The sequence below is a fragment of the Acartia tonsa genome, chromosome 11, assembly GCF_053477335.1.
Source record: "Acartia tonsa isolate MP-2025a chromosome 11, ASM5347733v1, whole genome shotgun sequence".
NCBI classification, from domain to species: domain Eukaryota; kingdom Metazoa; phylum Arthropoda; class Copepoda; order Calanoida; family Acartiidae; genus Acartia; species Acartia tonsa.
In genome coordinates, this window is record NC_137270.1 from 36,908,355 (window position 1) to 36,926,836 (window position 18,482).

General features: G+C 31.5%; 2 protein-coding genes across 2 annotated transcripts; both read left to right on the top strand.

The window, feature by feature from the left end:
- Positions 1 to 3,638: 3,638 nt before the first annotated feature.
- LOC145331268 (uncharacterized) lies at positions 3,639 to 6,751 on the top strand. The gene is made up of 2 exons (XM_080175887.1): positions 3,639 to 4,255; positions 4,481 to 6,751. Exon 2 carries the CDS (start codon positions 4,529 to 4,531, stop codon positions 6,749 to 6,751), a length of 2,223 nt encoding a protein of 740 aa, XP_080032013.1. The 5' UTR covers positions 3,639 to 4,255; positions 4,481 to 4,528.
- Positions 6,752 to 14,851: 8,100 nt separating this feature from the next.
- Positions 14,852 to 18,353, top strand: LOC145331269 (uncharacterized). Its single transcript, XM_080175888.1, has 3 exons — positions 14,852 to 14,906; positions 15,708 to 15,774; positions 16,218 to 18,353. The coding sequence occupies exons 1-3, from the start codon at positions 14,872 to 14,874 to the stop codon at positions 18,351 to 18,353; spliced, it is 2,238 nt and encodes a 745-aa protein (XP_080032014.1). The 5' UTR covers positions 14,852 to 14,871.
- The last annotated feature ends 129 nt before the right edge of the window (positions 18,354 to 18,482 follow it).

Genomic DNA, 18,482 nt, shown 5'->3' on the forward strand with positions numbered 1-18,482 from the left:
ATGTTGATTTTTTTTACTTTTTTAACAACAAATTTTTATGTGAACTAATCATCTGATTGATCTGATTTTTGGTATATTGATTCCTGGGACAACAAAGTATAATGTAATAAGCAAAGCAACTCTATAATCAAGTCCTAGAAATGTAAGTATGTCCATAAACATTTTCCTGAATCAAGCAGTTTTTATCAACAAATTTACTTACAATTTTGCTTTGACCCTTATACATTTATATTATGATTATTCAGTTCTGAAACTATACAAGTTTTAATGTCCGTTTGTCATACCGTTTCAGTGCTTCGCTTTTATGGATGTTGTCATCCTTGTTTTTTTATAATTCAGGTCATAGGCAGGATTTTTTTTTAACTTAATTTTTTTAAAAGAATATTTCTAATGGATGTTGCCCAGTTATTAGTTACTATCGGCTACGCCCCTAGAGGCCTCTAGGGACACTTGAGGGGGGGAGAGTCGAATTTGATAACCCAATTTTTTTTTTTTGGGGGGGGGGGGTAATTTTTTTCTAGGGGTAATTTCTCTTGGGAGGGTGGTGGTTACCCCTCCCCAAAATAGTTATAAACCTTCCCAAGACCTATGAGAAGCTACCCTGTTAAGGAGAACCCGATCGGTTCAGCGGTTAGCGAGATCCTTCGGTAAAAACACACAGACAAACAGATATCCTGTTACTTTAGTATAAGGATAAAAATGAGTCCTACCGAGTTAGTATAATAAGGTATACTCTTTCACAGGGATTTGGGAATAGGAAAATGATATAAAATTAATTCTTTTGGTTGTCTTGGACTTTGGGTACTCGAACTAATACAACATAGTCTATGTTAGCTAAGGTTTTAAACTTTGGGGACTAATCAAGAATGCCGCTGAATTTGTCTCAATGCAAGCAGACAAACAAGAATTAACAAAATTGTTTTGGATGTTTCTAAAACTATTTTTAATCAAATTCAAATAATCTCGTATAATAGATAGAAACTCTACTGTAATATTAATTTATCTTTCTTATGATTAACTACAGTATATTCTGTTCTTTGTGATGTTTTCACAAACTTTTAGTTAGAAATCTAAAATTGAAATAATTACCCATTGCCCCATCTCTATATACCTGGAACTTTCAGGAAGGGGCATGACACAACCATAACCAAACTTAAACCATGATCACAGAAATGTGCAAAAACATTTTGATTCAACAAATCTATTTGTTAAAGGTTGGTGTCATTCTTGTTTTATAAAGTAAGTTTAAAGGGACTGTGAACGTAAATTTTTCTCATCTTAATATCAAATCTTAACATTATCTCATTCATAATATCTCACAGATAGAGCAAAACGCGCTTTTGTTTGCTTAAAAAACGGCTTTTTCCGACGATTTTTATAAGGTACGGGGAAAGGAAGAAATTTTCCGTATTATATAAAATGTGCATTAAATTGCTTTTTTATCCCATTATAGCTAAAATTAAACTTTTTCACATAGTTCTAGATTTTTCCTAACAGTTAAGCTGGCTTTTAACATAATCCTTGCTTTAATCCAATGTATAGTTACTTAGAAATTGATAAAATAAGCAATATTTTTTTATTGAAAACCAAATACAATAACAAAGCCAGAAACAGGTTTTTTATTAGTATCCAATTAACTTTAAATGGCCCATCTCTCGCCCACCTTTAATTACAAATTTGTAAATAATAAAGACGCAATATTTCTTTATAAACAGTCTGATAAAAGTGTAAACTAATTCTTTAAAGTGGGTTATTTATTGTTCAACACAATAAAAAAGGATATTATTATTTTATATAACCTATGAGATTCAACCCTTTGTAGACAGTGAGGTATTTTTTTTGTCAATAATACGAATTTAAAATATGTCTTTGTTACCTAATTACTATGTTATAAAAAAACGAATTGGCAATTTTATAGCATAAAATAAATCCTTAACAGTAAGTAAATTGTTTTAACTATATATGACAAGTTAAATATCCCTACAAACATTATAAGAAACAAAAACGTTCAGATTTTCCCTGTTTTTTCCTTTTTCCCTCTCAAAATACCATAAAATCAAGGCATTATTTCTGGATATTTTTGTGAATAGGACATTTTTGGTTGATCAGTGTAGTGAAATGTGCTTAGTAAATGTTAAGATTTGATAATCAGATGAGAAATTTTTACGTTCACACTCCCTTTAATAAAACATATTTCTTATCTCTAGTTTTAACTCTTTTTTGTTGTTAGTTTGTGTGATAAGATTGTTTGTGAACATGGAAAATTAAGAATTCTTGAAAATTATATCCTCTTGTTTTGTGATAAATTTAATAATTTATACAATTTTTTTTACTTTCTTCTCTTTTTTTCTGCTGTTATAAAAGTGAATGGGTGTGGCACTGCATGTCTCCATTAGAGTTTTGTCCCAAGAGTAGGTATAAATTATGCCCCCATAATTACTATTTCAATAAAAAAATACATTCTACCTCCACTATGAGATTAATATTTTATTTGGGAGTAAAGAGGGGGATGGAGGTAGGTAGAACAAGATCCCAAGCATAATTATTTGTTTGTTATTTCTGCAGTTTTCAGTTTCATCTGACTTGAAATATCTAATTTCCACATGTCTTAAACTGTTTTTAAACTATTTATGAATGGGGGGTCAAAAATATACTAGGACACCTATAGAATCAGACTGCAGAGCCCAAATTTGAATTAAGTCCCCAATAAACTTTTTTGGGGGGATTTAAAAATTAATTTTTACCGTTGCTCTGGTCATTTTTACCAGATCAAAAGGTCTTTTTTTACTTTGTGTAATATTGTAACTTAGTGAACAATTTTATATAATTCACTTCATACTGATACAATAAAAAAAACATTACTCTGTTCAATGGAAATAATTTTTTTTCTAAAACAATAAATTTCATTGAAAAATATGACATAATACAATAAAAAACATAATGCTGAATTTAAACCAATAAGAAATCTTCTTTCATTTCAATTCTTTATAATTTCCGAAAGAGTGTTTTCACAAAGTGACTTATTTCAAACGTAGTAAAATAATTTTATTTAATAAAAATGAAAAGAATGAAAACCCTACTCATAAAAGATACATACTTTTTAAAAATATTTTAAAAGATATGTTTGAATAATCTTATTTTATATCATATTTGTATATGTGACAAAAATAAATTTGTTGTATTGCATAAACATTTGTTGTCATCTTAATTTATTTAACCCTTTACAGCCAATTTTTATGTGTTTTAGTGTATAATAGACATGAAACATTTTTATGTTAATTCATTGATATATTGTAAAGAATTAATTTTTAATTAGTATTGATAGATAAAATCAAAAGACCTAACTTTACTGTATACTAGCATACAATATTTACGAAGCAAGACACTCTAAAAGCTGAGTATTTTACCTACAAAGGGAAGAAACATCACGATTCAGTAAAAATTATTTAATCCATAGTAAAAAATAAACTTTAAAATCCTAATAAAAATTGATGTGGGCAATTATTCTCATTTTCGGCTTTGCAGCATGATTCTACAGTTGTCAAAGTATATTTTTAATATACCTTTCAAAAATAGTTTAAAAACAGTTTAACACAACTACAAATCTTAAATGTGTGTAACATTTATATTTCAGAAACAAATGCCAGCTGCAGGACCATGTTCCTGTAAGCTTGAGCTTGGCTGCCGCCAAATATCAACGCAGGAATTACTGAGTTCCCAAGAACTAGAGAGGAAGTTTAAACTAGTTGATGAAACAATCAACTTTCTTGGTCCTGCTAATACACATGAACAATGCACAATCATGGAGAAAATCAATGAAATAAGAGAGAAATGTGACAAATATTATTTTGATAAAGACAATAGGATAATTGCTATACCTAACATGATAGGGCTCCCAAAAAAGCCTTTTATTCTGGAAGGAAATACCAAAACAAAGCAAAACATTTTTCTTGACAAACACTGTGAAGATTTGCTTCATCAAAATCTGATAATTGCACTCAGAAATTTACAATTCAATGCATTTATCATGCAAGGTTTTCAGTCTGGAGATGTTCTGAAGGTAAAACTTGAAAAGGGCACAAAACTTAGAAGTAAAAATGTTTATGCAGAGCTCAATAAGCACGAAAAAGAAAATATGGAAATACTTGGTGTTAAAGATATTGCTGAAGATACACTTGCACAATGTATTCAACTCCACAAAGACTACTTAAATACAGGAAGGAAAGGGGAGCATTCAACCTAGCTTTTTGACCAGGTAAAAATTATTATTACTTTATGATGTGGTCTAAATTTAGCACCAATAGTACATAAAGAATTATAATATACATTGAAAATTTGGAATTGTTGGTCATTTAAATTGTCTCTAAAAGATAAATTTTAAGTTAACACCAATAATAACAACTCAGAAAACATCAAATACTGCTTAATATTATACCAAAAATATTTACCAAATATAAATTATATTTCTACATATTTTCAGGTTCTGAAGCGTGAAGGTAAAAATGGGATAAAATCCAGCGCGGATGAAATGTTGAAGAGGTTTTATATATTTCAACATTACTATTTCAACTGCATTCAAGAGGCATCAATGGAGTATGATTCATTAACCCTTCTGCCTGAATATAAACTAATTATCAATATTGAGGTCAAAAGAGGATCTAAAGTTAGTGTTCTACAAAATGCTGCTGATCAAACTGAAAAACATCTTTCTTTTTTTACTAGGGTATTTGGATCTTTGTTGTCTACAGAATGGAAATTTATCAAGGCTGCCTGTATTCCAAATCTTATTTCAGAGAAAAAGATTCCTTGCCACAACTGTAATCATTTCCTTGTCAAAGACAAGGATATCATTGATATTGAACCTTGGCTCTCCAACATAACAAAGAAATGTAAACTCTTCAAAGCAAAAGAATATGATAAAGAATATAAAAATTTGATGGTAGGATTAATAGGCTTCAAATCAATTAGAGAAACTGGATATCTGAATAATCTGATCCTAAATCCACATGGCTTTAGTAGGCAGACTCAAATGCAATTAGTAGGAAATGATCAGGTTATTTACCATGAAAGCCTGATTAACAGAAATCAATCAGAACCCACTAATGATCAGATTAGAGAAAACTCTGACTACCTTTTCTACATGTTGAACCCAGAACAATTAGCTGCAGTTGAATGTACATCTCCATACATTATAATTAATGGAGATTATGGAACTGGCAAGACTTTTGTATTAAAAGAAAAAGCTAAACAATGTGCTTCAGATCACCCTACAGCTAATATTGCTTTCATAAACCTCTCACCATTGACATATTATGAATCAAAGGTCAAGGATTTAAATAAAACAGAATACAAAGAAAATAGTGTAATGGATAAGATAGCATGGAATGAATTTAAAGAGTTTCAAAACATCATTGTAATAACCTGCAAGGTCTTGTTTGATAATTTTGAATTGAGGGTGAGAAGATCGCAATATAAACCAACTATTTATGATGCACTTATTAATTACCTTTCAATTTCAAAGCATGATCATGTTTTCATTGATGAACTTTCTCCAATACTTTCTGATCTTCCAGACTTGTTTCAAGATGACAAGTCATTCTGTGTGACCATGAAATGTGATGAAAAACTCAATGAGAACAAGAATGAAGAATGGATAAATGCAATGACAAAACAGTTCAATGCCACTCGAATTGATTTAACTATCAACATGAGAAATTCTCAAAATGTAATTGCTTTATCTAGAGCATTTAGCCTAATTGAAGTAAAACCAGATGAATTACTCAATCCAGAAAAGAATATAATAGGACCAATATGCTATTGGTATGACAATCATCAGTATGGTTTACATAAGCATCTAATAGCAGAAGCATTAGTCAAGAAGTATTTCTCTTCAAATCCAGAGGAAACAGTTTTTATTCTGTTTGACAAAAACTACCACTCTGAATTAAAAAGTTTTCAGAAACGTTTTAATCCACCCGCAAAAGTCACCTATCTTCACAAAGGGTTCAAATTACCTTATGAGTTCTGGAAAAATCCTAAGGGTATTATTGTTACAGACATTGAATCCTTTGGAGGTGCTCAGGCAAGAAACATTATCATATTTTCAAACTATAGTAATGTGTCTAAGAACAATCTTGTAAGGAACATGATCTTGAGAACAATGTCTTTTGCAATAGTTGTGACAATGTACCCCATGCCAAATCCAGTCTCATCAATGATTATTAGAGATACAAATCTTCATGAATATGTACTAGACTTAAAAGCACCAGTAAAATGCTATCATATTGAAAATTGTTATCAAGGGATGGAAGAGTATGTGGCCAAAGCTATTATTAATGAGTATTGGCCTGATCTTAATGACACGTACAAACCTATTTTGATACTAGCAAATAAAAAGGAACAGTGTCAAAAGATTGGAAATTATCTTACAAAGCTATTCAAAGGTAAATTGCGGATTCTGATGCAAAATGTTGACTATGTTAAAAGGCGTTTATATGGGGTCATTTGTATGAAAAGTTCATTTCATGGTTATGATAAAGCAGAACGCATAATTATGTTTACAGATTCAGATCCAGATTATGTTAAAACTTGCAGAAACCTAATCCAAAGAGCACAGCCTGAATATGCAATAGTTGTTGGCAGTGAACATGTAGATTTGATGGAACCTTTTCTAAACTTGATCAAAGTTGATTTGAATGTTAAATTCGATTTCGAATTCGACTTTCCTGAGTTAACAAAATTATGTTATTGATGTAATTTTCATATTTAAAAAAAGTTTATCATAAAATGTTTAATGTTATTGTTTATCAATTTGGATTACCCATATTATAGAATAATTTCATTATTAAAATGTAAGGTTTTTTCCCCTAAGCCTAGATATTTTTTTGATATTTAATAGCAAAGATTTTGAATCTATTTTTGAATATAATTGTAATTTAATTATTACAGTAATTATGATTATGTATGTAGTTTTTATTATTTTCTATATTCAATTAGAATGATTATGCTGTTGTATATAATAATATCTGTATTTTAAACTTTGCAGTTTAAACTTTGTTTTCTAAAATCTTTGTATGTATATTACCTTCATTATTTTGTTTGTTTCAGTTTTTGTTTAATACTCAATAATTTTCTTTGTATGTTGGTTTATTTAAATCCTTATACTAAAGTAACAGGATGTTTGTCTGTCTGTGTGTCTGTACCGAAGGATCTCGCTAACCGCTGAACCGATCGGGTTCTCCTTAACAGGGTAGATTCTCATATGTCCTGGGAAGGTTTTTAACTTTTTTGAGGGAGGGTACTACCACCCTCCCAAAAGAAATGACAAAAAATTGAAAATTTTCTTAAAATCTGGGAGACTTCAACGTAACATTAAGAGGTATCCGTAATATAAAGAATTATCGTAGACTTTAACAAACAAAAACATTTAAAGTGCCACTAGAGGCCTCTAGGGGCGTAAACGCTAGTTAATAAATAAAGAAGCATTTTTTTTCATCATTTATTAGACTTTAAAAACTAAAGTAATTTTTTAATTTATAATACAAAGTAAAGCAATGTCTGTCTGTGTCGTCTGAAGTATAAGATTTTGGTAACCCCTAACAGATTGGGATCTACTCTTTAGGGAATGTAGCTACAGGCCCTGTGGTGGTTTTAGCTTTTTGTTTGGTGGTGGCACAACCCCATAAGATAAAAAATACCCCCCGCTTCTCCAAATAGTAGTAAAAGACACTAATATGTCTAACTTGGTTAGCCTAAGCCAAGTACATTATTTCTTGACACGCTGTCTCATGAGAACTCCTGGTCGATTTGATTATGGCAGGTGTCACAGGTTAAGTCATTGTCATGAATAATGCTCTCCATGGTTAAAGGATGTGCTGTTGATATCATACACTTGTTAATAAGTCATCCAAGTTGCCTACCAGGGACCATAGCTCAACACATAGCGCATCCTTTTGTCGTTGGAGAGGTAAAAGGTTTCAATCTTTTGGTATGACACCGTGTCATAACTAAAGACATTAAAAATGGTTTCTACTGGTGTTTTGTCAGATGCGCAACATAAATATATAGAGTAGGGGGAATGCCTTGGCCAAAAACAACAAGCGCAACTTATCAAAAGGCACAGTCATGAATTCTCAGGCAAAGGTCGTGCAAGGGTTCGCTGTCTGATGTATGTTACACTAGGCAATGGAGCGTATTACACTGCAATTAAAAATGCAGAGTATGTTCAAAAGTGACATGGAGAGGATTTGTACCCGAAGCTTCACAAAGCCTCCTAGTCATCCAACCAAGCTACCCAACAATCTCCCTTCTTCTTACACAACAAGAGGGAGGTTGTGTTGAGAATATTAACACAGTCAAGTAGCTACAAAAGAGCAGAAAGCAATTTACAAACAGATAAAAAATAGCTAGAAATCTTTAACAAAAAATGTTTTAAAATTACCTCTTCTGTGTAATTAAGAAGGTGACAGGGAATTTTAATAAATCAATTTAAATAGGTGCAAATGGTTTAATAATCCGGTTAGTTAATGGACGATGCCTTATCTTATACTTATGATCCTTTATTATCTACTAGTTCCACTATTAAGGGAGGCAAAATCGATAGGAATCGATATATTATTACTTTGATGTTGTACCATATTTTCATCTTCTCTTATAAAGTATTACTTGCAGCTGGCTAAAAAATCAATAGCCTCTATCCATTCCCTCCCTTCCTACTGGATGAACGAACTGACCAATAAATGAGGTCCATGTTGGCAAGCTGAATTGACGTCAAATTTTCCCCTGTCAATATATCCCCGTATATCCTTTATATCAAAGACTACACAAAATCTACACAACATGCAGGGATATGGGAATGGGAATTTATTCTTTTGGTTGTGTTTGACTTTGGGTACTTCTTGAACTAATACAATTTATAGCTAAGTTTGGCTTTCTTTAAACATGGAGAACTAGCACAAAATGCCACTGCATTTGTTATAATTCAAGCAAATCCAACTCTATGAAAATAATCAGCATAGTTATCAGCAAGCAGACAAGAATTAATAATTTTTTTTTGGATGTTTCTTAAAAATATTTTATAAAGTTTAATAGATAGAAACTCTACTGTGATATTTCTGCAATGAGCTATCTTTAAAACCTGCATACTACATTCTCTTTTTTTGATGTTAGAAAAAATTTGAAGTTTTTAAAAACTTGTTTCAAAGGCAATTTTTGTCAGGGAGTAGGAGAGGGGACAATGGGCAATTAATTCAATTTAAGAGTATTTGCTGAAAGACCTTGAAATTTAGATTAATCCAGCAAATATGGAGGAAATTTTAAAGGGAGAGTTAATACAATACAGAAAACAACAAAATAAGAAGGAAGTTCCAAGAAAAAAGCATTGATTTAAAAATTATATTACCAGCACATCAGACTGACGTAACCATTATGTAATTAATAACTAGAAAAATCTTCCTGGAACCCATTCAACCCATAGCCCCATTACCCAAAATTTAATTGGATTCTTTGATTGTTTATTAAACAAATATCACAATAAAGTTTTTATCTATGAAATGATATTTTCTGGAGAGAAAAAAATTGTTAAAACAAGCCACATAATAAAAAATTAAGTTTGCAATATTCAAAATTATCAAACGAGTTAGCGGCATTCTGTGCGCTAGTACCCAAAGTCAGTCAGAAACTAATAAATTCTTGCACATTCCCTTTAAGCCAGTACCCAAAGTCTGAGACGCCTAAAAATTGAATATTCGATCCATTGTCCCCTCACTTACTCCCTGAATTTTTGTAGTGGTTAATTACAGAATATACAAAAATGGGTTTTCAAAAGAAAAAATGCTATGTGTATTATAACGCTTGTCACATAATTTATCGTTTATGTAATTCTAGAGGCTGATCCCCTAAAATCTAGGGACTATGTAAAAATTGACAAATAAAGTAGCCTGAAACCATTGCAGGACTTTTGTAAAGATTCTTTAAAATGTAGACTTTTTTTCAAGTGTTGTGGTATGAAACAATTTCAGGTTTTTAGACACCACTCAAACTAAGTCGTAAAAAGCTATTTTGTAGTGAAGCTCTTCTATAGGTCTCTTTTGAGAGTTGACACTTATAAATATTTTGAGTAAATATAGTAATTTTTACTCTTTGCTGTCAAAGGTTTTTTTTTTGTCATTACTCAAAAAATTAAATTGAGGGGGTACATATTAAATGATTATATAAATAATAGTTGTTTATCGCATCGTATTATGAACACACTAACCGCTTTCAGCGGATATGAAAATATACAATTAAAACAAGTTTTTTTTTACGATTTTCATTTTAATATTCGTGGAAAATTGTTTGTAATACAATGCTTTACATCATTTTTCATTATGGGTAAGAACCGGTTATAATCCAGTGGAGTTATCAATCGGTATTATTAAAAAGTATTTTGGAATTATTGGACGTTAATGTTCTTGGTATTTGCATACAGCGGGTTCAAGTTATTTCAACCAGTGCAGCGGGGATACAATATCATTTAAATGTTCGTCTGTCGTCAGCCCAACAGAAATGTGAAATGTTATCATAAATATTTTTCCAGGGATAAGATAATGGCCGATGAATTTATGTCGAAACACAAAATTACCCCTTCTATAGATTAAAATTAGTAATTGAAACGTTTGAACACTCAACTCAATTAACCAACCAATCAAAATTCACTAAAGTCTCCAAAGTTGTTAAGCCAACAAAATAAAACAGTATTATAAAACTTTAGGGACAAGTGTAATAAACAGCCTATTGTCCCCCCTCTCTCTCTGATATTTTCTACTATCTGTTTTGAATTTTCCTTATGAGATAGGGGGTTCATGAATGTTGTAAAGGAGGTTGGCAACGCCCCCATCAGAAAAAAACTACCTTTTTTATTCATTTAAGGCAAACTGATACTTACGGGATGGACTTCTTGACTTTAGTAAGAATTTAACCTTGAATTGGATATATTATTACAATTATAGATTAATATGTACAATAATTAAGTGAAATTGTAGCTGGCTATAACAACGACCCCACTCCACCCCTTTAAACCATTCCCTCCGCTACTACTGGATGAAAGAACTGACCAATCAGTGTTGTCCATGTTAGCAACCTAAATTAACGAAAATTTTTCCCTTGTCTCTACGAATGTTGCGTTTATTTGGCTGTATTTAATTGATTTTAACTGCGAAATATTTTAATGAATGTTGTCATACTTGTTTTACAACGTAGCAACTAACCAAAAGGAAAATTTTATGACGTGGTTTTAGTCTAAGTCACAAATAAAAACCTAAGACTTGTAAGGTTTCATTTGAGGTAGAGGGAAAGGTAATACATGATTATGAATGGAAATTTTTGTTCAATTTGAAAAAAGCCTCTGTAAAAAAATACATTTAACTATATAATTACACATAGCATTATTATTTCCAAAAATAGAGATACTCTAAATATATACTGTCTAAATCAGTCAATAGAAGAATACTAAAGGTAGATTCAAGACATTTCATTGGTTGAACATTTTACAGAAATAAATACATTAGGGCACAATTTTTTCATTTTGTTCGTATTATGAGTCAGCTATATATTGTTGCATATCTTAGAATAAAGTTTTTCTTGTGTAAATTAATTCATGTAAAAATTTCAGATCATGGAAAGAAAACAAAGTCATTCCTTAATTAGGACAGAAGTCACCTTCCTTGGAAGGTCATAATTAGCTTCCCTTATGTGAGAATTTGTTAGATGAAGGGAATAACTTGTCTCCCTTAACAAAGATTTTGCAAGATGGAGGACATAAGTAGCCTCCCTTCACCACACAAAACCTAGCTTTTTAGTCCTTCACTTAGCAAAATCTTGCATAAAATAGTTTATCTGTCCTTCACATAGCAAATTCTTGCAAAACATAGCATTTCTGTCCTTCACATAGCAAATTCTTGCAAATCATAGCAAATTCTTGCAAAACATAGCAAATTCTCGCAAAATGTAGCAAATTCTTCCAAAACATAGCATTTCTGTCCTTCACAAATTCTTGCAAAACATAGCAAATTCTTGCAAAACATAGCAAATTCTTGCAAAACATAGCAAATTCTTGCAAAACATAGCAGCCTTCCTAATGTAAGAATTTGTCAGACAAAGGACATAAGTCACCTCCCTTAAGTTAGATTTTGTTAGATGAAGGACATAAGTAGCCTTCCTTAGACCAATTTCCAGTGACTTCTGTCCTAATTAGGAATGACTTTGTTTTCTTTCCATGATCCAAAATTTCTTCTCTCGTATAATGTGAAGCATATGACAAAACAAATATATTAGTCATGAATACATGAATAAATAGGCTTGTAAACATTATATCCTCAAAAAATTTCGTTGCAAGTAATGTCTCCCATATCTTGTATATAACAGAGAGTAAACAAAGGGGTTTGTCTGCAAAAAAATTCCTTTTTAAGTTTGTCGAAAAAGAGGGTCATCTTAATATAATACATATACAGTGTCTTTTTTTTGTGAGAACTTTTTTGAAAGCAATTTTACCCCACTTATAGTTATCAGAATTTAATGATTAATAGCTTATTTTCTTCGTTTTTTAAGGCAATTAATAGAACAACAAAAAAATATTTCAGTTTTTATCTAAAAAGTACAGTAAAATCTAAAATTCAAAACTTAGGTGTCAACATCTAAAAATGGTTTTAGCGCATTTTTCTTATGCTCAAATAATCAACCTTTTGCAAGAATGGCTGCTAAACACTTCAAAGTTGAGATATAGTGCTAAAACTGTATACAGATACTATTAGGGACATGTACTAGAACATATCAAAGTTTGAAGGTCATATCTCAACCAGGGAGGGAGTACTGGCCCCCCAAAGTCGACTACAGAAAATCTATTTTTTTAAAGAAAAATGCGCTAAAACCATTTTTATATGTTGACACCTAAGTTTTGAAATTTAGATTTTACTGTACTTTTTAAATAAAAACTGAAATATTTTTTTGTTGTTCTATTAATTGCCTTAAAAAACGAAGAAAATAAGCCATTAATCATTAAATTCTGATAACTATAAGTGGGGTAAAATTGCTTTCAAAAAAGTTCTCATAAAAAAAACACACTGTATTTTTTACAACCTACCAAAAGTTTTGAATTTGACTCCACCTTTTAAAAAAATTATTGTCTTTTGTTGTTAAATCTAAAACAAGGATGTCAACTAACTGAGTAGCTTCGCTTTATAAAATAGTCAAAAAATAGTCCAAAAGTTAGATAAATAGGATAATTATATCATATGAAAAATTGTTGCCAAAAGAGAAAAAAATCAGCATATTTTTAATGACTTTCTGGTAACGGTTATTGAGTTGCTATGCTCATGCACAGTTTGAAATCGATAAGACAATTCTAACATGTCTAAATTAACGAAAAGAGCCAACCGTTACAGACGGACTGACCCTGTTTATAGAAAAGTTTTGCTTTTAAAAAGGTTAAGTTTTAAAAACAAAAATATATAAGTCTTTTTTTCGTATTTGTGAATTTTGCTATTGAGAGGATGGTCTGTAAAGAAAGATCAGATAAGGGCCAAACGGGAAAGCAGGAAAAATTTCCGAAATTGTTAACTTACATTTTAGCCTAATTTATACCAGCAAAATTTGGTTATAATACGGCCGATGTTTTACACACTGGCGCGCACAGGGCTAAATCCAAAAATCTTGACACCCTCCTTAAACCCAAGTCGATGGGTATGAAAGGGAGGTTTAATATAGTCAACAAGAAGGGTGTAATTTCAGAGTTAGGGGGGGTGGATACATCCCCTCTAGATGTATAATGTAGGAGGTCTACATAACTCTTTTATCTAAAGTAAAAGAAGTAAATTGACGCACGAAGAAAATTTTTTAAAGCCCATTGAAATTTAAGAGGAGTTTGACTTTTTTACTTCGACAAGCCCCTTAACTGTTTTAGACCCTTATCAAGGGGGTTTAAGAGGGGCATAGGGGGGTGGACACCCCCTTGATTTCCCATTGGGGTAGACCTGCATATTTTAGGGCTAAAATAATCAAAGGCTCACAGACAGACAAGACAACCAGGCTTTTAATTTACTAAAATTTTAATTGGTTGAAACGTATGCCATATCAATTCTTGTGAAAAACCTGAATTTCTTTACGCAGTAGCTATTTGACTTTTACTTGTCATTGTAATGTTTGTTTTATTATATCTTTGCTTATTTAGCAGTAAAAGGATGTTTGTCTGTCTTTTTGTAGCGAAGGATCTTGGTAACCGCTGAACCGCTCTTGTTTTTCTTTACAGTATAGCTTTTCTCCCAGAAACGTGAGTAATTTAACCATCCCAAGAGAAATTACTCTTTGAATAAAAAAAACCACAACATTTTTCTTTTTTTCTTCTAAAAACAAGTGGAGGTTCTACTTACCCTTACTACTTTCCAGGGGACTTTAGGGGCGTAGCTAATCTATAATAGGTTTTAGGCTATTTTCTTGGGAGGTGGGACACTCCATTCCCCCCCCCCCAAAAAAAAAAAATTTATAATCCCCCTTAATTTAAAAAAAAATCTGTTTGAAATAGTGGTTATATCTCCAATTTTAAATTTTTTTAAAATCACCTTTTGGGGCCTAGCCCCTAGAGGCTAGTGGCAAAGCCGCTAGTGGTTTAATTATAGTAATATGTAGGTAGATACGCGCGACAGGGATTAAAAAAATACGTGATTTATTAAAAACCAATGATTACAACATACATAAAACCAGAATATAATGTATAAGTTTAAACAAAATTGTAAGTAAATTTGTTGCAATAGTAAAATATTAAATCAAACCATGAATTTAGGTAATTATTAGTTGATTTTGTTGATTTTTTAAAATTTTCAGAATAAACTGTAGAAACAAATGTGGATTTTAAGCTTTGCAGTAATTACAAGTTGGTAAGTAAGTCACATTATAAAATAAACATTTGTTACCTAATTTTTGAAAGCGAAGCTTTTCGATAATTAGGGCCGATCCATCCGTCCGTAGGTCAGGGATAGTTAGCTCTTTTTGTTAATTAAAACAGGTTAGAACTGTCCTATCTATTCCAAATTTTGCAAGGTGTAGTAGTTAGGTACGATTTAGAAAGATTAGTAACTCAATTTATAATCGTTTCTAGAATGTCTGTACGTCTATTTTAAACATGTTGACGTCTAACTTTTAAAACAATAAATTTTCATATGATAAAGTTATCCGATTGATCTTATTTTTGGAATGCTGATTCCCACTTAAGCATAGTACCTTTGTAATCAAGTCCTATAATCTAAGTATGTCCATAAACAATATCCAAGGTAGATTTTAGGGTGAATAGATGATATTACCCTTACAATAATTAGTTGAGATTTATTAGTTAACACCCTACATAGATAATGCCTTACCCTAATATTTCCTTAAATAAAAGTAACAGGATGTCTATCTGTGTGCATCAAAGTGATGAATCGCTAACGAATGATTATCCTTTGCAGTGTCGCTTCTGATAGGTCCTGAGGATTTCATAGCTTTTTTGAGGGAGGGTACCACCACCCTCTCAAGAAATATTGCACTGAATGAAATGAACCCCTTCATTTAAAAAAAAACCTATTTCTAACACTAAAATTAAAAGTTGATTCCTCTCCTCCCCTAGAAGCGTACATAGTATTTAAATTTATTATTGAGCTGTGAATGACAATACTAAAATTAATATAAAATTTTGTTTTCAGCATCTCTGAAGTTTACACTTTTGGCTTTCGTGGATTTTATCATCATCCCTACAATACTAAAAGACAGGTGACATCTTTAATTTGCATATATGGGAAAACAGCTGCAGATTTTCACAGGAATAAGGTATAGCTAACAAGCAAAATAAATATAAAATTATATTTTGGGGGCAGATAATGTCGTCAATTCTACTAGGTGTTGCCCCTCAACGACAGATGAAAATCAAGTATAAGTTTTATGATTTTTTTTGTCAAATTAATTAGGTTGTTGTCCTTATACTTATACTTATACATTATGTACTCATGGAACTTGTCATCCTTGTGAAAAATGTATATTCCTTTATGTTTTTCTTATTATTTCTAACAGCTCTCTACTACTTTACACAATCATTTAAAAAAAAGTTAACATCATAATTTTTTTCAACTTGATCCAATTTTGCAAAAAGTAAAGTATAATCACCTTAATTATGTAACCAAAGCAATGACAAAGAAATGCTTAAATATTTTGTTTAGGTCCAGGTTCTATTTGCAACAAGTGGAGATGGTGTCTATATAGGCGAAACTAAGAACTACAGACCACATGGATTTGGTAACAAAACATGGAACAATGGAAATTATTATGTTGGAGAGTTTAACAATGGTCTAAGAACTGGACATGGTATTTTAACAACAGCTGATGAAAGTTACAAATATGATGGTGACTGGTTGAATGATTTGCCTTATGGGAATGGTATTCTACAGTTGCCAGAGGGAACTTACACAGGTCAATTTGAAAATAGCACCGTGCATGGGAATGGCCAATTTAATTATTCAAATGGAGGATTTTATAATGGTCATTGGAAGAATGGTGCTATGGATGGTTATGGAAAATTAATAGCAAATGCATCTTTACTAGAATATGATGACTTTGGCTTAGGATCATTGACAGCTAATGGTTTCACATATGAAGGTCAATTTAAGAATGGCACCTTGCATGGAAATGGAACCTTAAAATCAGATGGATTTCTTTTCATAGGAAACATTGAAAATGGATTGCCAAGAGGGTATGGCTTCCTTAATATGAGTTTACCAGATGGTGCTAGTTATATTGGAGAATCATTAGATGGTGATCCATCAGGTAACGGAACATTGATATATCAAACTAGTGATGGCCAATGGGAGAAATATTCAGGTCATATCTACAATGATTCAAAAAATGGGTTTGGTGAATTGCAATTTGCAGATGGAAGAGTATATGCTGGTCAATGGTTAGATGATGTTCAGCATGGTCTTGGAGAAATAAAGTTTTCCAATCAAAGCCATTACTTAAGTTACTCTGGAGAGTTTGTTAATGGTCGTGCAAATGGATTTGGAACAACTGTTGATGAAGGTACTGTTTTCATAGGATACCATGTTAATGGATTGCCTAATGGACTGGGTAATGCAAATTTTTCTGATGGCAGATTCTATAAAGGTCTATTTAAAAATGGCTTACCAAATGGAAATGGTACTTTGATTTATAATTCTGAGCAATATGATGGAGAATTCTTGAATAGAGTTAAAAGTGGATATGGAGTAATTAAATATTCAGATAAAATGTATTATGCTGGCCAGTGGCTTAAAGATAAGAAGCATGGAAATGGGACTGAAGTAACAGATCTTGAAATCTACATAGGAGAATTCAAATTTGGGAATAAAGATGGATTTGGTCAATCCAATTATACCAATGGAGATGTTTACACTGGGGAATGGAAAAATGGCTTAAAATTTGGAAATGGGATATATGTGGCTTCATTTGGAACATACATGGGAGAATTTAAATATGACAATTTTGATGGCTTAGGAAAATTTATATTTGAGGATGGCTCTGTTTATGAAGGTGAATTTAAAGATGACCTTGCAAATGGCAATGGTACAATTGTCTATGGTAAACCACCTGGAAACGTGACAATATATACAGGTCAATGGATTAATTGGAAAAAAAATGGATATGGTACATTAACTGTAAATGGTGTCTATGGCTATGAAGGTGAATGGAAAAATGATCTGAGACATGGTTGTGGAATTTCGTTTTCTAATAATGTATCTGAACAATTATTATGGAGAAATGATGTAGATATAGGAACTAAATGCATGCAAAAAGTTGACTTATGGCAAATATCTGATGGACGAATATATGGTGGAGAGTTTGGAGACAAAGGTTTAAATGGAACTGGTTTTATTTTCTTCCCAGGAAAATTCTTTCTGCATGGCCAGTTTGCTGATGGAGAATTTTTACATGGTATTAAATATCATATAAATGGAAATGTCATTTTTTCCTCCTTCAATCAGTCCAAACCAATTGGCAAAGGTTACAAAACTAATACAAATAACTTTAAAATAGAATGTATGATTTGGGATTTAGAGGAAGTGACATCTTGTGGCTCAGATATGCAACTAAAACGGTATGAGAACTATGAAACTTATTATGGGCAGCTAAGGAATGATAAAAGACATGGATACGGGGAGTTTAAAGAAAGGAGATCTTGTAATGAAGGTATTTGTCATTATGGAAGATGGAGAAAAGATAAACCTCATGGATTTGGAATCAGACAAGAACCTTTTCAGAATACACTTATTGGTCAATTTAAAGATATTTTAAAGTTAGTATGTTTTTCAACCTATTTTTAAAAAAATTACACTATTCTAAGACATGAAGATATATTTCGATTTTAGCAATCATTTTCAATTCATTTTGTCTCTTAGTGAAGTGAATCAAGCAAATTTAGCTTGGTCAGTTTAGTTGGTCAATTTAGTTGG